Source organism: Carassius gibelio, chromosome B17 (genome assembly GCF_023724105.1).
Source record: "Carassius gibelio isolate Cgi1373 ecotype wild population from Czech Republic chromosome B17, carGib1.2-hapl.c, whole genome shotgun sequence".
Classification (NCBI taxonomy): Eukaryota; Metazoa; Chordata; class Actinopteri; order Cypriniformes; family Cyprinidae; genus Carassius; species Carassius gibelio.
The window spans coordinates 8,978,914-9,001,382 of NC_068412.1; the positions used below are offsets into that span (position 1 = coordinate 8,978,914).

Sequence of the window (22,469 nt, forward strand, 5' to 3'; positions counted from 1 at the left end):
CTAGAACACATGGCTGAAAGGAAAAAAAAACCTGCAGAAATGTCAACACCTGCTCAAACTAAAGTAGTGAAAATATTTGAAATTCATCCATATGTTCACTTCATTATTTAATTATTTTTTTGGATCATGTTTTATTTAATTTAAGATATGATTTTAGAAATTAAATGTATTGCATAATAGTAGGCTAAAAACCCTCTGGCTTTGGAACCACCATCAATAAAACATCACATTGTTTCACACATTTTATTTTTGGAAATAGATTATAATGAGCAGCTTGTACAAACAATAGCATCATTTTAACATAAATTCAATTTTGAAATCAGTACAGTATAACGGAATCAAACATCAGACCATCCAATCCTTTCTAATAGTCTAACACACCTAAGTCATTCCTAGAGGTCAAAGATCTTGACCCCTGCCTCTTCATCAGAGGTTAAGGGTTAAACTACTCCTATAACATTACTGCATTCAACACATCCCTGTCAGATGAAAGTGTCTTGCATTAAAGGTTCCAAAATAAGAACAACAATATGTGATCCGAGCCCTTTGAAACAACTATTAATGCTGCTTGCCTAGTGTATTTTTATTTTATTTTATTAAATATGTTAATGCTATATCTGCAAATTTTACTTCAGTTTTAGTAAACAGCAGGCTGTTAGCACGGATGCAATATTTTCCATTTACGTCTCCAAAATAACTGTTGTTCATGTATCAAGTTACATTTTAGCATTGGAAAGGTCAGTTTTGCAGGTTGTCGGGCGCATGGAAGTGAAACCACTGATTCTATTGTTATTTTTTAACAGAATTCTGATGCACTCATGTTTAAAACCATTGAAGATGTTATTCTAAGAGTATGAAATGATTTTAGAACTAAATTAGCTTTCAAAGCATGGAAACAGTTGTATAACATCTGCATTGTTCAGCTCAAAACAGTAATTGTCTTCTCTTTGAAGCCCTATGTGTGCACAAGAGCCTGAGTGAAATGAGCTGGACAAACTCATTGATCCAGAGCAGTGTGGAGACCACCCCCGTTACTCCAAGTAGAGCCACAGAGGATGGATTTGGCACAATCAAAATAAAAGCAAATGAAAATGAGTCTCTTGACCACCCAAATCCAGTGGCAGAATCATTTGAGTGGCCCACCTCAGTTCATCTATTCAAGACGATCATCCTCTCTCTATTAGAAGCCGAAGACACAGGGAAAAATGTACAAAACAGCTCTCTACCTTCATTATATATCCTTTTAAAATGATATCATAAACAAAATATGGGCAAAGCACTACGCTCGCATTAAAACCTGCATATAGAACAAAACGCAGAACTTAAAATTGAGCTACCTGGGAAATGTTGGGCTTGGAAACGGATGCTCAAAGTTTAATTTGACACCGAATCATAGACAAAGACGGTTCAAAAGCCACTCAAGATTGGCCACTTGTGTTTGTCGCAGCTCTGAACGGATGGCAGTTCTGTTGGCAGCCCTGCCGGTCATTAGCTGAAATGGCGTCCCAGTCGGGCTGAGCGATAGTCTACTCTCAGCTGGACGAAAGCGTGGAGGAGGTTCCTGTCGAGGTTGGTCAGCTGCTCTCCAGAGCACACCTGTTTGAGGTTGTCCGGAGCCACAACCAGGAGGTTACACAGAGCATGAAGCGTGTCGAAGAGCTGGAGCACGAGAGGAACCTGTGGAGGATTTTCATGCAGCTGTTAGTGAACACGTTTGTACTTATATTTGGAAAAGTAAAAATAGTTGAAATTATCCATTCATCAATGAAAATAAATCACATAAATATTGACTTTCCTGCAGAGGTTGACTATTTTCTAAGAAATTTCATTACTGGTTGGTTGCAGATTATTGGCAATTAATTTTAATTCAATTTAATTAAAACCACAAAAACAACACAAACAGTTTTTTCAGTTTCTTAGCAATTATTTGAAAAATAAATATTTTCCACCATTATATGTTTGTTTTTGTCTCTTCTTATCAACGTAATGAATTCCTGCTAAATAATATTATTAATTTCTTTAATTATAATTTTTTTAAATCTAAAAGTATTAAATGAATGTTTGTGTAACCAAATTTACACAAAATATTAAGCAGCAATATTTTTCAGTAATTAATTGCATATATTTTTGACCAATGACCATTAACAAAGAAACATTACAACCTCTTGGTGCTTGAAAGTTTGTGAACCCTTTAGAACTATCTATATTTCTGGAATAATATGACCCAAAACATCATCAGATCAGTCCTGAAAGTAGACAAAGAGAACCTAACCAAACAAATGAGAAAAAAAGTATATTCTTTGTCATTTATTAATAGAGAGAAATGATCCAGTGTTACATACTGTATCTGTGAGGGGCTTTGCTTTCAGTATTTGGTGTGACTTCCTTTTCCAGCAATAACTGCAGCGAAACGTTTCTTGTAACCGCTGATCAGTCATTAACAACAGCTTGTAGGAATTTAGCCCATTCCTCAGTACAAAACCGCTTCTACTCTGTGGTGTTGGTGGGTTCTCCTATGAACTTCTTGCTTCAGGTCCTTCCACAACATTTCAATTGGATTAAGGTCTGGACTTTGACTAGGCCATTCCAAAACATTAACTTTATTCTTTTTAACCATTCTTTGGTGAAATGACTTGTGTGCTTGGGGTCACTGTTGAGGTATAATTCAGAAATCATTGTTCCATCAATGACGGCTAGCCATCCTGGCCCAGAAGCAGCAAAACAGGCCCAAACCATGATACGACCATCACCCTGTTTCACAGATGGTTTAAGATTCTTATGCTTGAATGCAGTCTGTTCTTTTCTCCAAACATAACACTTCTCCTTTAAAACAAAAAGTTCCACAAAAGATTTCTCCACTAACCCTATGGCTTGTCCACGTGACAGACAGACATGCAGCAATGTTATTTTACAATTTACAACTGTTGTCACGCACACCATGGTTGTTCAGTGTTCATCTGATGGTGGACTCCTAAACATTAACATCAGCCAATGTGAGAAAGACCTTAAGTTGCTTAGAAGTTACCCTGGGTTCCTTTGCAATCTTGTGGACTATTACAACTCTTGCTTTTAGAGTGATCTTTTTTGGTCAAGTACAATACAAGGGTACAATAGTCTTGAGTTTCCTTTATTTGAACACAGTATGTCTGGATTGGTGGAGTCCAAACACTTTAGAGATGGTTCTGTAACCTTTTCTAGTGTCATGAGCAACAGCAACTCTTTTTCTGATGTCTTCAGAGATATCCTTTATTTGTGCCATAATACACTTCCACAAGATCCCTGTTCTTTAAATAAAACAGGGAACACACTGACATCTGATAGTCATGTCACTGATTTAAGACAACTCTGAAAAACAGATGGACTCTAATTTCATCTTCAAATTAAATGCTAATCCTAAAGATTCACATACTTTTGCCACTCACAGATATGTAATATTGGATTATTGTTCTAAATAAATAAACACACACACACACACACACACACACACACACACACACACACACACACACACACACACACACACACACATATATATATATATATATATATATATATATATATATATAAAATGGTAACACTTTAGTATAGGGTCCAATTCACACTAATAACTACCTGCTTATTAGCATGTCTATTATTAACATATTGGCTGTTTATTAGTGCTTATAAAGTACATATAATGCATGACATCTATAATCCTACCCACTACCCTAAACTTAACAACTACCTTATAAACTATTAATAAGCAGCAAATAAGGAGTTAATTGAGGCAAAAGTCATAGTTAATAGTGAGAATTGGACCCTAAAATAAAGTGTAACTAATATATATATATATATATATAATTTTTTTTTTTTTTTTCTCATTTGTTTGATTAGGTTCCCATTGTCTACTTTTGAGGTAAATCTGATTGTGTTTTGGGTCATATTTATGCAGAAATATACAAAATTCTCAAGGAATCACAAACCTTCAAGCAGGACTATATTTACATATATCTATACATATACTCTCATCAGCCACTTTATTAAGAACACCTGTTCAATTGCTTGGTAACACAAACTGCTAATCAGCCAATCACATGGCAGCAGCTCACTGCATTTAGGAATCTAGATGTGAATATGATTTTATGAAGTTCAAACCGAGCATCAGAATGGGGAAGAAAAGGGATTTAAGTGGCTTTGATCGTGGAATGGATATTTGTGCAACACAGAGCTGGTCTTAGTATTTCAAAAACTGCTGATCTACTAGGATGTTCACGCACAACCATCTCTAGGGTTTACAGAGAATGGTCCGAAGAAGAGAAAATATCCAGTAAGTGGCAGTTGTATGGGCGAAAATGCCTTGTTGATGTCAGAGGTCAGAGGTGAATGGGCAGACTGGATAGAGATGATGGAAAGGCAACAGTAACTCAAATAACCACAACACATCAAGCCCTGAAGCAGATGAGCTACAGCAGCAGAAGACCACACCAGGAGCTGCTCCTGTCAGCTAAGAACAGGAAACAGAGACTACAATTCACACAGACTCACCGAAATTGGACAATAGAAGACTGGAAAAACACTGCCTGGTCTGTGGAGACTTGATTTCTGCTGCGACATTCAGATGGTAGGGTCAGAATTTGGTGTAAAGAACATGAAAGCATGGATCCATCCTGCCTTGTCTCAACAGTTCAGGCTCATGGTCATGGTTTAATGGTGTGGGGGTTATTTTCTTGGCACACTTTGGGCATCTTTAGTACCTATTGAGCATCGTTTAAACACCACAGCCTTCCTGAGTGTTGTTTCTGACCATGTCCATCCCTTTATGACTACAGTTTACACATCTTCTGATGACTACTTCCAGCAGGATAATGCAACATGTCCCAAAGTTCAAATCATCTCAGACTGGTTTCTTGACAATGAGTTCTCTTTACTCAAATGGCCTCCACAGTCACCAGATCTCAATCCAATAGAGCAGTTTTGGGATGTGGTGGAACGGGAGATTTGCATCATGGATGTGCAGCAGACAAATCTGCAGCAACTGCGTGATCATGTCAATATGGACCAAAATCTCTGAGGAATGTTTCCAACACACGGTTGAATCTATGACATGAAGAATTAAGGCAGTTCTGAAGGCAAAAGGGGGTCCAACCCGGTGTACCTAATAAAGTGGCTAGTGTGTGTGTGTGTGTGTGTGTGTGTTTAGGCCTTTATATATATTTAAGACATCACCACACATGAAATCTGGTGTAGAAAAAAGTAAACTGTTTAAATTTGTAATCAAAGACCAAAAAAAGACCTTTGACCTCTCCTTACTCTGAAATCTTTGGCGGAGCGGCGGTATTCTGCCACATCACAGATGGCCAGCATACCACCCATGGAGCTGTAGCTGAACTGCTGCAGGTGCTCGTGGATCAGCCGGTGGAACCGCACTCCCAGCTCGGTCAAGACCGTGTCCACGTTCTTACCATCCATGGACCGCCGCACACGCTCCACCTGCTTGTTCACATAGGCACACACCTTTGAGCAAGCCTTGAAGAAAGAACACAGGAAAGATCAGACAGAATATGGCTATTAATACTAAAAATACTTCTAAAGTATCTTAACGTTATTCAGAGAATCTGTTCATTGCGCTAATGTAAGATTCACAAGACAATTATTACAGAGTACAAGTTCTTACCGTAGTGTACTGTATCATGACATTGTTCTCGTCTTCGGGCTTGAAGTCGGTTTTCTTCTGCTCAGTCACCAGGATGTGCTTCATCTGGCCTATCATACAATTTAGTGTCCTAAAAACAAGGAAACATAAGAAAAGGTCACAGAAACCGCCTTTAATGGCAATGAAGTCGTCAAAGACACACTTTGATAAAGACGAGGTTCCATTAAACAGAGTTTTCTGAAGTTCTGAACCAACCGATCAATCCCGGTGTCCAGCTTCACCTCCATCTGTTCGATCACCTCTTTCTTCTTGTGCAGGCACTCCGTCAGTTTAGGAGAGGAGCTACAGGGGTTAGAGTTCAAACAAATGTAATCGTAAAGGCATCAGCCAGCGGTTCCAGAAACAAAGAGACAAAGTCGGTCAAACTTACCTAATAAGAGGCATAAGATGATCGTTAAACTGCTTGTCAAAGAGGTGAAAGATTGTGTTGGCCTGTTGAACCACATCCAGAAAGTAAAGGTTGGCATTTTTGGCATCCGCAGACGGGATGGCTGTGCAAGTCAAAGGACAAAAAAGAAATGATCGGCATGTCAAGTCCATTTGAGATTCAGTCACTTGACTTGATGTGTTTGATGAGAAGTGGAACCAAGTCTTGTAACAATGATTATATTAAACTCCTGAACAAAATCACAATGTTGCAGTGAGAAATCCAGTCAATGAGAACTCTCATTGATTCCTTTGGTTTGATTTTTGTGAACGCAAAACGGTTCACTTACACATATTAATAGTTTAGTACATAAACCTAATGGTGCACAGTTACACCAGAACACACTCGGGGGTGAAGAAATCTTCTTCCTGTGGTCGCCATGTATAGAACAACCTCAACATAAACCATGTAACCCATGACTAGCTGAACAAACCAACCACTCTGAAAAAAAAAATATTTGTGTAGAATTACAAGTATGTAAATTAATTACACATCTAATGAGTTTCATTTGGTTTTCAATATTGCACTAAAAAAGAAAACATTTTTAGATAAAAAAAAAAAACTCATTTAAACCAAGGCTGTAATAGCCTAAATGTTTTTCAGTACATTATAGTTTTTAATTTAGTTTTTATATTAAGGGATAAAAAGGAAATACACTTGTGTAGTAGACAGTCTCTGGTCTCCCTTAATATGTAAATAACTAATTTCTATGATTTCTCATGGGTTCATGGAGATGTTTTTTTAAAACTTATTTTGATTCCTTTTCAGACTAATGCAATAAGAGCAATATCTATCTGATTAAATAGATTAGAACAGAGCATACCTAGAATTACCTACATTCACAAAAGATTTTTTAACCATTTTAGAAAGCCATGTTAAGTTAAAATAAGTTCAATCTTTTAAAAATGTCTCGGGCCTTAACTTTTTTCATTTAAATGCCCTGTGCCTTGTGTTCGGCTTTGCATCTTGAGTTGGGCTTTTCTCCATAATGTTAGTAAAAAGTTTGCAATAATCTTCCAGTAACTTTTTTCTTTTTTTCGGTTAATGCCTGTTTTTTCAAATTTAATTTTCAACCTTTTCAGTTTAGTTACGTAGATTTGGACAAACTTGTAATAACATTATTGTGCAACACTTTATTATGAACTGTTCTGTGTTGTAGACAGTGTTTATCATACCTGACAGCCCAATCTCAAGGGCATAGTCTATATGGTCCACACACAGATACTCCACCAAAAGCAAGAAAATGGAGAAGGCATTTTTTGGTAGATCTGCTGGGTCTGACAACTGCATCAATAACAGAAAGAGCGTCTATCATGCTAATGTTTACAGCCCACAACTTCCAACAGAAACAAAAGCCTAGCGATGTTTTTGTATTAAAGCAATGCTTAAAATGCGTATACCTTGTTGCATCTCTCAAAGGCAAGTCGGGTTTCCTGCAGCAGGTTGACTACAACCTCTTGTGAGAGCAAAGTCTCTCCATGTGTGTCGATGCTGGGTCCCAAAGGCAGGTTAGTGCGTTGTCTGATCCTCTCTTTAAGTTCCTGGATGCTGTCAAAATGTGTAAAAGAGATGGCAGTAATGGCAAGAAATCTATCAAAGACATGTATTTGACAAAATATCTCTATGTTTTCAGAGTAACTTTGGAAAAAGAATGGGAAAACCAATCAAGCAGCGCCTCCTCACCTTCCAGTGCCTACAGGTCGTTTTTGGTGGTTCTTGGAGTCATAAAAGCGCTGAAGAATCATGCCACTGCGGTTTTGCAGATATTGTCGCTCCATGTCTATGTAGCTCTCCAGGTAACAGGAGAATATATTCTTTATCAGCTTAGATAGAAACGTGTGCTTGTCTGAGCCCAAGTTAAAGTCTGAGAGTTTAGCAGCCAGTGCCGTTGTCCTAAAAACAAAAGGGTTACGAACCTGGTGTTCAGTAAAGCACACTGATTGGACATTTGAACCATTTCGGACAAGACAAAAACAGTGTTTGATGTCAACAATTGTAATAATTAATAATAATGAAATTCTGATTGATACCGTGTATAGAGGTCATAGAGGTTCTTGAGGTATTGCTCCACATCAGAGTTGCGGGTCTCATCTAGTCTTTCTTTGACATGAGCCTAAAATCATAAAACAGACACCCTGAGCAATTCTCACATGTATTTTTGTTTGTGTTTTTTAAGCACCATCATGTTTCTATTTACAAGATGTTTTTGCAGCATTGATCATTGTAGCATTGATATTTGATAGTGTTTGCTACTATGTTCTTGTTAGTTGTTTATTGGGAAGTTTGTACTATAACCTGATTCCTAGATGAATCTTCTGCCCCCCATCCCTTTTTTAAAATCACACACCAGGCAAAATTTCACCCAAACATACCATTTGTTAATGTGTAGATGTGTTACGAACCTGTATCTTATTCTCAAAGATGCTCTGAATGAGTTTCGCCATGACAGTCTCTGGACTGCAGAAAACCTCTCCAACTTGTTTATTAACCCGCTGACACAGAATTGCAATGTCTTCAAACACATCGTTCCGCATGTACGCTCCCTACAAACACCAAAAGTCACAGGTTGCATAACAGTGCAAACACTGGGCCCAAGATAAAGTTCTCTCCTGGTAGATAAATAAAACAGAAACACTAAATAGTCTCAGTCTGGTACCTCTTGGCATTGCTTAATGTAGACATCCACACAGTGGGCATAACCCTGTAACAAATAAGATAAGAAATAATAATTTCACATTATATATCAATGTCCGAAATAAAACTATTACGATCTTAAGGGCTCTTCACTGTTTCTCCCAACAAACCTTAAAATGTAGCAGGACTGCAGCCACCTCACGCATGCGCCCAATCTCTCCCCTTCGCTGAGCTGCTGTGAACTCCTGGATCAGCTGACGCTCAAGGTCATGATATTTACCTTTCAAATAAACACAGGGCTTATGTTTACACTTCATATTTAGCCGATATGTAATTCAAATTTATGTAAAATCAAATGTTGCCTTGTTTAGTCTACTGCTGCTTACTTGCTATCTTGGCCTTGACATCAGAAAATCTGAATCAGGACGTAACAAGGAAAACAAGCATGGGAAAGAGAGAAGAACAGAGGTAAATGAAAACATTTCTTTTTCCCCCAGTCCAAAACACTACAGATGATCAGTGAGAGAATATCACAACAAAAATGTCTGACCTTTTGTTTACAAACCTGATTCCCAAAAAGTTGGACACTGTACAAATTGTGAATAAAAACAGAATGCAATGATGTGGAAGTTTCAAATTTCAATATTTTATTCAGAATACAACATAGATGACATATTAAATGTTTAAACTGAGAAAATGTATAATTTTAAGGGGAAAATAAGTTGATTTAAAATTTCAAGGCATCAACACATCTCAAAAAAGTTAAGTGGCATCCCCTCTTCTTTTTATAACAGTCTGCAAACGTCTAGGGACTGAGGAGACAAGCTGCTCAAGTTTAGGAAAAGGAATGTTGTCCCATTCTTGTCTAATACAGGCTTCTAGTTGCTCAACTGTCTTAGGACTTCTTTGTCGCCTCTTCCTCTTTATGATGCACCAAATGTGGTCTGACATTGTCATGTTGGAAAATGCAAGGTCTTCCCTGAAAGAGACGATGTCTGGATGGGATCATGTGTTGTTCTAGAACTTGTATATACCTTTCAGCATTGATGGTGCCTTTCCAGATGTGTAAGCTGTCCATGCCACACACACTCATGAAACCCCATACCATCAGAGATGCAGGCTTCAGAACCGAGCGCTGATAACAACTTGGGTTGTCCTTGTCCTCTTTAGTCCGGATGACATGGTGTCCCAGTTTTCCAAAAGGAACTTTACATTTTGATTCATCTGATCAATGAACAGTTTTCCACTTTGCCACCGTCCATTTTAAATGAGCCTTGGGCCAGAGAAAACGCCTGCGCTTCTGGATCATGTTTAGATATGGATTCTTTTTTTACCTATAGTTTTAGCCTGCAATGGCAAATGGCACAGTGGATTGTGTTCACCGACAATGTTTTTTGGAAGTATTCCTGAGCCCATGTTGTGATTTCCATTACAGTAGCATTCCTGTATGTGATGCAGTGCCGTCTAAGGGCCCGAAGATCACAGGCATCCAGTATGATTTTCCAGCCTTGACCCTTACGCACAGAGATTGTTCCAGAATCTCTCAATCTTTGGATGATATTATGCACTATAGACGATGATCAGTGTTGGGGCTAGTTACTCAAAAAAGTAATATATTACATATTACATATTACTCTCAAAAATAGTAATGCCTTACTTTACTTTATTACTCCCTGGAGAAAGTAACTAGTTATATTACTAGTTATATTACTAGTTACATCTTTTTTTCTTAATTACTCTATGATTGCCTGAGATGCATCAGATGGAGGGAGAACATACAAAGGAGGAGTGTTCTTTAGGGTCTTTATCAGTGGCGGCTCCTGCCAATTCTCTCAGGGGGGGCAAATGTTTGCTCTATTAATGAGGATAGGTCACCCATTCAATTGATAAATTAACGGGTAGTTAAAGATGTAAAGGGAACCGAACTACTGTAGTATTAATTAAAAATAAACTGACATTAGGAATCAATCTCTTGCACTCCTTATTTTTCTATATCCGTGTTAACACTATTCAGCAGCATATGAAGACTAACACCAGGATGTGGTTTTTCCAAAAAATACTTTTTACTTTTCGATTTCAGTTTAATAAGAAATAATTGAAGTCACATAAATCACTGTTTACACAACTCACTTATATTACTGCTCGTCAGTACACCTGTTCTCTAATCAGCGGTTAATTCCATCAGGTGCGTGATTTCACATAGAGCAGCTGTTACTACACAGAGCCGTTATTAACTGAGAAGATGCGCAAATCCACGTTCATTTTCAGCGTTTATTGGCACGGTTGTATGAACATATGGTTCACGCACCTGATGGAATAAACCGCTTTAGAGAACCGGCTTTACTGAGATGCGCATTAACGAGCGGCCGATCGTGATCGGAGCACTCCTACAAAATAATTACTGAATCGCCACCCGTCGAAACTAGCTTTCTGTTGCTGGGAACCTTCCTCTGAAAAAGAGCTTGCCGTTGTTGACGCTTCCATTTTTCCCCATCTGTCTGAGCGTGCCGCTCTGCTGCCGGCTGTCGACCAATCAGTGATGGTAAATGATACCTCGTGCCAAACCCAGACCAATCACTGTTCCATTCACGCCCTCCTTCCCTTCCCTTCTGTTCTCTGTGTTGTGTGCCTTGTGTGTGATGAAGGTGCTACTGGCAAATGTAACGCAAGTAACTAGCTTGGGAAAACTGTAATAATATTACCATTTTCAGACGAGTAATGCCTTACACTACTAGTTACTGAAAAAAGTAATATTATTACAGTAACGCGTTACTTTGTAACGCGTTACACCCAACACTGACGATGATAACTTCAAACTCTTTGCAATTTTTCTCTGAGAAACTCCTTTCGGATATTGCTCCACTATTTTTCGCTGTAGCATTGGGGATCCTCTCCCCATCTTGACTTCTGAGAGACACTGCCACTTATTGGCCTAATAAGTAGCAAATTGTCCTCCAACTGTTCCTCATATGTACATTTAACTTTTCCAGCCTCTTACCTGTCCCAACTCTTGTGGAATGTGTAGCTCTCATGAAATCCAAAATGAGCCAATATTTGGCATGACATTTCAAAATGTCTCACTTTCAACATTTGATATGTTATCTATATTCTATTGTGAATAAAATATAAGTTTATGAGATTTGTAAATTATTCCATTCCTATTATACTCTCAGTTTGTTCAGTGTCCCAACTTTTTTGGAATCAGGTTTGTAGATCTCAGATAAAATAACCATATAAAAAGATGCATTCAGCAGTCTCCATGACAGGACATGAAACAGCCAACAGAGTATAATGATCCCAAAGGTAAGTACATTGCATTACATTCTTCATTTTATAAAATGATCCTAATCCCATCGATTCATTTTACAATTCTGCTACTAGTCTTTTACTTAGACTTAAAAACCCCTTTCATTCAGTTGAGAAAGATGAGTGGCATTTGCACATCTTGTCATTTCTGTAACTTACAGGTGCTGGTCATATAATTAGAATATCTTAAAAAAAGTTGATTTCACTAATTCCATTCAAAAAGTGAAACTTGTATATTATATTCATTCATTCCACACAGACTTTTTGTCCCCTTAGTTGTAAGTTATAATCATCAAAATTAAAAGAAATAAACATTTGAAATATATCAGTCTGTGTGTAATGAATGAAAATAATATTCAAGTTTCACTTTCTGAAATGGAATTAGTGAAATAAACCAACTTTTTGATGATATTCAATATGGCACTGCAACAAACGCATTTCGCAATATTAAGGTTAAAAATGAATCATTAAATTGATCGTTAATTTAAATGCCGACTGATTGCGCGCATGATCGAAAATTGACATCCCTAGTTATAGTGTCTGGAGAGAAACAGCACAGATACTGAACAAAGATGATATTTGCTACACTATAAATTGGAGTACACTTTGAAAGATTGTGTGTTTCACTAAGCATTCACAACCCCCCCCCCCCCCCCAAAAAAAAAGTATGCCGTTAGGCTTGCAACATGTCATCACTGCTGTTTATATGATCTCCTGTACAGCACAACATTATTACACCGTTCCCCAAGCCTCCATTATGGCCAAGAATCCATCTGCAGGTCGCTTACCTATCAAACGGCAGCTCCTGAGCGATCAGGTGCAACTTCTGAATGATGTCTGCAGCTTCTTTTATCTGTTTGGGATGAGAACAGACCATGGTGAGAGTGAGAATACGGTCACTACAGGACAGGCACCTCAACACACAAACAGAGGCCAGAGGCAGCAGCCTTAAATCTGGGGATCGGCTTACGGTAAATCTGTCCCTCTCGTGTATGTCTCTCACTCTGCAGGTCCACCATGAGGATGATAAGAGTTAGCTCAGACCCGCACACCTGAACCTCATCATCATCCGACCTTAACCCCCATCCGTCAGCCGCTACCCAGCCAAAACACCTCACGCTCACTCATGACCATTAAGAATGGACTACAGCTAATCCCTCGGTAAATCACCTCCCATAATCTGTCCCCATAGGCAGGTAGGAGGTCTAGGCAAAAACAGGACCCTGACAAGAACCCCCCACCTCTCCCTTCAAGCCCGATGGACGCGGAGAAGAAAAAGGCGATCCGAAAGGCCCTGCCGTCCACATATCCTCTGTTCCCACTCTCCTTTTCCTGCCTGCCTCAGCTAACATCATTATTGTGCTCCCGTGAGGTGGATCCATCCCTTTTCCGCTCTCCTCGCCGAGGTTTTCTAAGTATCTGTCCCCCAGCTAAGATTAGCTAAATCCCATGTAAGTGATGTAGCCGTCTCCCAGCAGTAGGGGGTTTTACCGGCGCTTGTCTCCTCGCTGCCTGGGCCCGGCCCTCCCTTTCACAGGGATTAACCCAGCCTTCGTTCCTTCCATTTCCCTTCTCTCCTTCCCCCCTCAGCTATTCACCAGCAGCTCCTCTCACTTCCCCTCTTTTCTCTTCTGGAGGCGTGTATGTCTTGAGAAATATTGAAAAGTCTGGCGGGTATATTCCCACATGGCTCTCTGGAAGCATGTTGGTGGCCTTATGCTAATAGCATCAGAAGATGTAAGACTTGCCACCCAGGGTTGGTCACATCATTACTGAGTGACTTGAGAGATTAATTTATAAAGTGGCATTTCCAATTAAGCTGGCGTACATCAAAATCTAAGCAGGCCACATATATTAGCCTCAGGCATCCTAATGGCAGCATGCATCACTGTTGAGTACAAACTAAATGTTATCGGCTTTTGTTGCAACAGTTGCTTCGGTTACAACTTCAGCACGGACCACTGGCTAGAAAGTCCTGTTTTCCCCCAAATCTGCTATCTATAGGAATCATGGATATACAGCAACAGTAAATCAACTGGGTCTGGCCTGACATGAGTAGAGTTGCACAATCGGTTCATAAGTTGTTACTTAAATTGGAACATAAAACCCATGCGTTAAGTAAACATTAGCTAATTTGTAAATTCTGTTGCACCATTTAGTTCTGAATGGAATCGTTCAACCATAAATGAAAACTGTGTCATCATTTACCAACCCTCATATCGTTCCAAAGTTTATTTTTTATGTTGAACATATAAAGATATTTTGAAGAATGCTGGTAATCAAACAGTTGTTGGTCCCCATTGACTTCCACAGTATTTTTTCCGTACTATGGAAGTCAATAGGGACCAACAACTGTTTGGTTCTACAAAATTCTTCAGAGTATCTTATTTTGTGTTCAGCATAAGAAAGAAAGAAACTTAAACCGGTTTGAAACAACATGAGGGTGAGTAAATGATGAACAAACTTTCATTTTTGGCTGAACTATTCTTTAAGGAAGAACACAGCTAGTTGGCCGTAAACTCTGCAAAGTAATGCAAAGTCACATAATAACAGCATATACCTTCAATGATCCAATAGCAGCATGAATCTCAGTTTATCCTGTTAAAAGTTTATTTTAAATGTAAACATTTTTTGCGTAACTAACAGTAAAGTTTCCTTTGAAATATAATATTTAATATAAAAAAAAAACTGCATATGTAAAGAGCAATAAATAAATACTGATATAAAGCATAACTGACATTTATTTACTAAAACTGGTTTTGTGATACATGTGGTGTGGCGTTTAGATTAAGAGTTACTTAATGTTAATGTTACTTAAAATGTAAACTAGTGTAAATCTGTTTAAGTGACTGAAATCTGTCATGTAACTTATGATGCAATTCCATCACTACGTTTTTAGTCCTCTTGGCTTCTGAAGTTGAGTACTTAAGATGTAGTATCACTAGGCAGTCTCTCTAAATCTGACCTTGTCAGGATTGTTGAAGACATCACTGCGCAGTTCTCCATCCAGGAACTCGTTGAAGTATGTCATGAGTCTCTGAGCCTCCACTGCCCTCTGTCTTGGAGTATTGACTCCTTCTAGCTGATCTCCCAGATGACATACCTTGGTGGCCACGTAACTGATATGTTCATCCAACTCCTGGAAGTGCTGGAAGGCTACCTTTGATTCAAGCATAACAAGAAAGTGAAGGTTAAATGTGGTACATTTATAGGCCGGTGTAATTTAATTCATGGTGAAGTAACACATGGCTCCCCAAATGGCTCAAATAAATGCAAAATGTAAAAGCCACTGACTTGGTTGCTCCTCTGCAGGTCTTGGACCTTGTGGGCAAACTCCTTGGCTTCACGGTGACACTGCTGCTCCAACTTCTCCACCTTCCTTTGAATCCTTTCATCCAGCAGTTTTAGCTCCTCAATGTGGTTCACAAACTCTTCCAGCAACCTGGAACCAAAGACATGACATTATAGAGCTGCTGGCAGCAAAGCACAATTTCTGTCTTGACAAGCCTTTTAAATATTTAAACTCATTAAAGGGAATACAACACAGCATGTTTGTGGCCTTTCATTTTTCCCCCCTGAAGTCCACTTATAATGCTTAAACTTATAAGACACTTAATGTCTTTCAGGCAACACCTAATTTAGTTTCACGACTCTTCTGTATTCTAAAACGTGTAAGTGTACAGTTCATGCAGTGCATGCATAGACTACATAATTATGCAACATTACCACTATCATTTATTATTCTAAAAGCATTGCAAGTAGGCTTAAACATAACATTTATGTTTGCCTTGTAATGGATAATAATAGATGCTTGGTGTCAATACTTTATTTCTGAGCATGCATGGACAGTACAGTATGCATGCTGAAAAAGGTGGGCCGATAAATCTGGGCGGTCATATTCTGAATTATCTATTTTTAAAACTTTTGAGGTCAGTTCGTTTTTTCTCTTTTCTTAAATTAAAACTTGCATAATGCATTCACTTGATCAAAAGTGCAAGTAAAGACTTTTATTCCATTCCAAATTAACACTGTACTTTTGAACAGTAGTGTGTGTGTGTGTGTGTGGGCATGTTTTTGTGACATATCTGGACACAACTCTGTATAATGACATGGGTATGACACAGGTATGACAAGGAGAGGGTGACTTATGAGAACATAAGCCATGTCCCCATTTTTCAAAACGCTTATAAATCATACAGAATGAGTTTTTTTGAGAAAGTAAAAATGCACAAAGTTTCCTGTGAGGGTTAGAGTTAGGTGTAGGGTTGGTGAAGGGCGATAGAATATACAGTTTCTACAGTATAAAAACCATTACGCCTATGGGATGTCCCCACTTTTCACAAAAACAAACATTTGTGTGTGTGTGTGTGTACAGAGCATGTTGAAGACCTATTTAAAAGAGCAAGGAAAGTACTGTTTTCCATGTTACATTCCTTTCTGGGTGTACTGTATATGATCTCAGTATTAAAGGAATGGATGAGCTTTAAATCTTATTAATTGGGATGTCAGTTGATTCAAATTTTGCATCTAATTAATTATATGTAATTTAATTAATCTAAAATTTAATTTGACTGTGACAATACCCAGATAAATTAAAGCCATTATTGTGTTAAATGAGAAAGTATCAATATAAAATTTCTTTCTACAGATACAATTTGTATTGACTCAATATAAAATGTATTACACACAAGGGTTTAGGCCACAATGGCACATAAAGAAAGGTTGAAAGGACATGATGGGGGCATGAGTAAATTATGAGAGAATTACAATTTTTTGGGTTAATTATGCTTTTAATGGTTTTTTATTTTTTAAATAAAATGATACTCCAAAAAGAAACTAAATCTGCCAGCAGGTGGCGGTAAATGTCTTTATGAGTCATTAATACATTCGATTTGTTCAAATGGTTGATTCATTCAGGAATAAAGTAAATGGCTCAGTTTATGAATAGGTTATTGATCCAATGGTTTACACGATTCGTTCAAAATACAGATTCATTCAGAAACTAAACACTGCAGTGTTGCTCAGAGATGCACATCAATTCTGTTAAGCACTCATGTTATTTTTTCGCTTGCTGCTCGTGTGACATCGCTTATCCTATGACATAAATATTAGACAAAAAACTCATTCAGGGGCATTTTTGCACCACTACCTAGAATTTTATGGCATAACTGCATTTATGGAGTTTTTACCCAGCATCATATTTGTGACCCTGGACCACAAAACCAGTCTTAAAGTAGCATATATATATTTGTAGCAATAGCCAAAAACACATTGTAGGGGTCAAAATGTTTGATTTTTCTTTTATGACAAAAATAATAAGTATATTAAGAAAAGACCATGTTCCATGAAGATTTTTTGTAAATTTTCTACCTTAAACATATCAAAACATAATTTTTGATTAGTAATATGCATTGCAAAGAATTCATTTGGACAACTTGGTGATTTTCTCAATATTTAAATAAACCATACAGTTAATGTAATCTGTATGTAAACCATACAGTAAAAAGTCTGAGACCACCTTGAAAACCTGGATTATTACAATTCCCCCCCCCCTTCTTTTCAGTTAATAATTTTGACAATTTTAATGAAAACTAAAAACAACTATTCTTAACTATTATGTACTAGATCTAGGTCCCTAACCAAATAAGCACATTTGAGACAATAAACAAGTCAATACATTTAAACATATGGTCTTGCTTTCATAAGAATGCTGTTCTTCACATACTCGAATCATGCTGGATACATAATCATCAGATTTTACAGATATTGACTGTCACATGCTCAGAAAATATATGTTCATTTTTTTATTAAACTGAAAACTAGTTGTTATGCAGACAATATAATTAATAATTTTCCCAAGTGGCTACTGCATGTTGAAATTTGTTCAAACGGCCTACGTGGATACTAGTCACTTGCCAAGTTTCCAAAAGAAGGAGAATCGCTGACAACCAGAACTCTGGAGTCATTCTCATACATGAGAAGTACAGTAGAGCGGAGGCTTCGGTGAGCGTTCCAGAGAACACTCTTTGTGTCCACAGAAGACTGAAAAACGGCCCATTTCACAGTCTGATTTGCGCGATGTAGGCTTATGTCCCAAATTAAGTTAGCTCGGCTAGCATGTAATCTGTGAGGAAATGTTACATAAAACCTGACCAATCACACGAAAACGCCTGAAGCTCTGTTCCCAGATCCTGAAACCAGCTCAACGGCAGGGATCAGTATACGCTGGGCTGAGACTCATTTATCTTTCATGAATGCTTCTCCAAATAGACGCTGAAAAAAATCTCAGAGACTGATCTCAAACTGTGAAGCCAAAACGCTTCATCCAGGGAGAGCATCTTATTTGTCGAGATCACATAAGCACTTACCTCGGCAGCAAATCAGCTAATGGCCTGTTACCAGAAATTGTGGTTCTTCATAAAAAGTGTCTCTCTGCGCTGTGCATGCGTGTGTGTGTGTGTATATTTAGGATACCTCACGCATACAACCAAAAGCTTCGTCAGCTGCATTTCAAAGAACTTGTAGGACAGCAAAGTCAAAAGCTCCAACTCAGCAAGTTTGGATTCTCTGGGTGGTGGCAAAACATTCTGAAGTGATGAGTATATAATCTCATATCACCGTAATTCCCTAAACGCCGCTGGCAGCTTAAGTTCTTTTTCCTCTCCATCTTTTCCCCTCAAATTTGTTCTCTTCCATCATTTGTAAGTCAATGGTTTGCCCAGCTCACAACAGCCTCTTCATGGTCGGTTATTTGAGAGCTCGGTGTAAAATTTGGGGCGATGTTTCTGCTCTGGCAGTCAAAAGCACTTTTGCTGTGTCTGTGTGTGTGTGTGTGTGTTTAAGTGAACTTCTTGTCTTTTTTATGCTTTTGACTCTGACAGTGAAATGACTGCCAAACTAGTCAAACTATGTTGTGATTACGTCCACATTATACATTTATTAGAAAAGGAACTCTGAAAAGTTTTCGGACACTTTTGAATTCCACTGCATTAGAAAACTAAATATCTGTGGCAAAACAAGTGGCATTTGAAATGATAAATAAATGATTTTATACATTTTCTCCCAACTAACTTTACTAACTATGCTTTTCTAGTTACTTTTAACCAGCTGATGTCAAGGTGATTTTCAACAGACGTTTTAAGTCAGTTAAGTTCACACAGTTCATCATGTCCAACATATGACGATCGTAAAGTGTCCAAACTATATGGCTTCATCTTAAAAAAAAACATCTATTGTTTTATCTATTTAAACTTCTTTTATTTTGCGTAATTTGTGCAATGTTTTCCTTAAAAGGGGTTTTTGTGCTATAGGCCATTTCTTTAAAATCATCTTCTTATAAGCCAACAAGTTTAAGTGTGGTTTAGGCTAATAAATATTTGTATACATCTTTTTATATATATAACTAGACCCAAATAGAACCAAATATGTCTGCAGATATGTTTGCCTTTTTAGCTTTACTTTGGAAAAATGTCAAATTATTTTAAATCAAATGTGCTAAATAGAGCTATTAAGACTATTAGGATCTTGCCAGTATCTAAATGCATGAAATTTTCCTTTGTATTTTTAATTAAAAAAATAAAATAATAATAATTCTGATTTGTATAATGCATATGATGCACGGATGCACTTATATAAACTGCATGTAGACTTCTAAGGAATTTAAATAATGCATTAGTTGCAGAGCTGAAAATGAATACAATCTAAAAACTGCACTACCAATCAAAAGCATAAGCGTGATTACTAATACTTTATTAATCTTTTAGAAAAGTAAAGCACAATTAAAACTATGAGATCCCATCGCACTCATCTCTCTCTCAGCACACAACAAGATCTATCAAAATGTGTTTATAACGTGAAATTAAAATGATGATTCAATCTTATATTTCAGCTTCAACATAACAACTCTGTACACTCTGAGCTTCTCATTGCCAATTTTTATGAGGTGCATCTTTTAGTACAGTATTGAAGGGGTTGCCATCTTTACAAAGACTTTCAATTACTAACCCATTCAATTTAACAATTTCAAGAAATTATACATAAGCAGATGATTGTTTGTCTACAATACTAACGTCAAACATTTAAGCTTTAGATCACAGGGTGTTAATATCATCGATGATGCTAAACATAGTCAAACGACTTGTGGTGTACGTTTATGACAATTATAAATATACTGAGACTCACTTTTTGGGATCAAATGCCTCTGCACCTCCTTTGGATCCTCCTCCAGGTGTTCTCCAAGCCAGTCTCTCAATATACTCATCAGCATCAAACGGTTCCTGTTAAGATTGCAAAAATAATAATGAATAAGAAGCTAAATGTAATTGCCAATAATGGTATGCACAGATAAATAAGCTTTAATAAATTAGGAAGACCAAATGTGCTGTTTATTCAAAGGTGGTCTAGAGAATTGAAAGTTCTAAGTTCAGAGTAACGTTATTTATACCACAGCTTCTCATTAGTGCTAATCTAACGTTACTGTTTGCTGCAAGTTATGTCTACACAATGTAAATAACGCACATATTTATGAAAAGAGCTTAAGTTGTGGCGAAGACCATTACAGCCTTCGTGACATCTTCAGAAAAACCAGCCTTACCTCGAATAACTGAGCTGTCGTAGCCATATTTACCAGCACCAGAAAGCTAATGGTAAGTCCGTAAATAACGTTACTTCTTAAAACGGCGTAGTTTTTGCTCCTTGTTGTTTAATGTCTATTCTGAAAACAATTGCTTCCTGCATCCAGCTGCCATGACCGGGCCGGTGTTACGGTTTAACTGGTTACCGTGTTATCTGGTGACCAACTTCCTGTTTAGGTCTCCGCTGCAGATGTGCTGGAACGACGGCAGCAGATTCGCCGATTCTGAAAGCACAAACTGACGTGATATTAAGTGCCTAATAAAAGCAGACTTGCTCATTGCATGATTTTGATATTCTTGCAGAGATAACAAGTTATAGGTATGATCGCCCGTAGCGGCTGAAGTAAGTAGGATAAACAAAAAAAATAAAATAAAGTAAATCTGTGTTGGCACGGGTTTCGAACACGCGCTAAAAGACGACGCGCCGCGAGACGACACTCTCGAACCACCGAGCCACCGATCTTTACATAAGCAGCTCCAGATCTCTGGATTCAACACAGGACTCTCGGCGTCACATCGTGAAACGGGCTGAATTAAGGAACTGTGACCGTGTTAACTTGTGACCTCTGTTTGCAAGCCAAAATCCAATTTTACTGTTGCTATAAGTTAACAATTCCAGCCAAAGCGCTTCTAATGCAGCTAAATGATTTGATACGATCTGGAAATTACTCATCGTCAAAAATTACGAATCCCATTAATGTAAACATGCATAACAACAGCCCAACGTTTAAGTAGCTTAGTTCCATTGGTTCATTGGCAAAACACATTCTTACAGTGGCAGGCTGCCCACATACACTTCTTGGCTATGAACTGCAAAACTAGATGTACAGAATGCATCATTTCACTTTGAGGAACAATATTTAATTATAATAGGTTGCACTACTTTGCTGTAAAGTGTAATTTACTTTGTTTAAATAACTTTGCAACATATTTTTCTGCTTGAATGGTTGTGATTGTATGCATCTGAATTGAAATCAACTAGACACAAAGCACAATTGACTACATAAAATTGTCATTAAAGACTTACATGCAAAGACCATCAAAGTTTTGATTGAACCCAAATGGCCATTTCCGTTACAACCATTAAAGCTCGTGAAAATGTTCTGTGTTGTTTTTATTCAGGTTTTTCACCAGCATTTAGACAATATAATAGATAATATTTCACATAATCTTTATTAAACAAAATAGATGATAAACAAGTTAACACAGGCACATTGTCTAGTGCAACATGCATTCTTCACAGATTAATATCACATGTGACCTATGGTTTCACTGGAACTGTGTTGGTCAGCCTCCCATTGAGGAAGATTTGATTTGTCCTGCTTGTGTTTAAGTGTGTGTGTGGTAAAGCAGGGAAAAGTCCTCTAGAAGTGTTATATGAATTTGTTTTTTACCTTTGTTTATATAGTGCTTTATACAATACTGATTGTGTCAAAGCAGCTTTACAGTGTCAACAGGAAAATGGAGAACAACAGTCATTTTTCAGCTAAAGTCAGTTCATTGATTTAGTGATGGCATCGTCAAACCAATGAGCTTAGTGATTATGAACCAGTGAAATGAACCACTTCTGTGTACACCGTCTTTTGTAGCATGATTGATTTGAGCATTAACATTTCTTTGATTCATTTTGTTTTCTTTTTATTTTTGACAAATGTCTAGTACACCAAGATAAATTCCTTGTACCTATAAATCCATTGTATCTTACAATAAAAGGGATTGTGAAAATAACTTGTGGAGCATTGATTGAAAGATTTTGGAAATTTGTCATTTACATATT

At 37.6% G+C, this 22,469-nt stretch overlaps 1 protein-coding gene across 1 annotated transcript; it reads right to left on the bottom strand.

Moving 5' to 3' along the window:
• Positions 1-227: 227 nt before the first annotated feature.
• On the bottom strand, positions 228-21,286 carry LOC127976688 (exocyst complex component 5). The gene is made up of 18 exons (XM_052581291.1): positions 20,653-21,286; positions 20,241-20,335; positions 15,354-15,501; positions 15,025-15,219; positions 12,848-12,912; positions 9,140-9,168; positions 8,924-9,033; positions 8,776-8,820; positions 8,522-8,662; positions 8,150-8,232; positions 7,803-8,012; positions 7,520-7,667; positions 7,295-7,403; positions 6,063-6,183; positions 5,888-5,974; positions 5,654-5,762; positions 5,290-5,505; positions 228-1,677 (listed from the first exon to the last, which is right to left on the bottom strand). Exons 1-18 carry the CDS (start codon positions 20,677-20,679, stop codon positions 1,489-1,491), a joined length of 2,127 nt encoding a protein of 708 aa, XP_052437251.1. The 5' UTR covers positions 20,680-21,286; the 3' UTR covers positions 228-1,488.
• Positions 21,287-22,469: the final 1,183 nt, after the last annotated feature.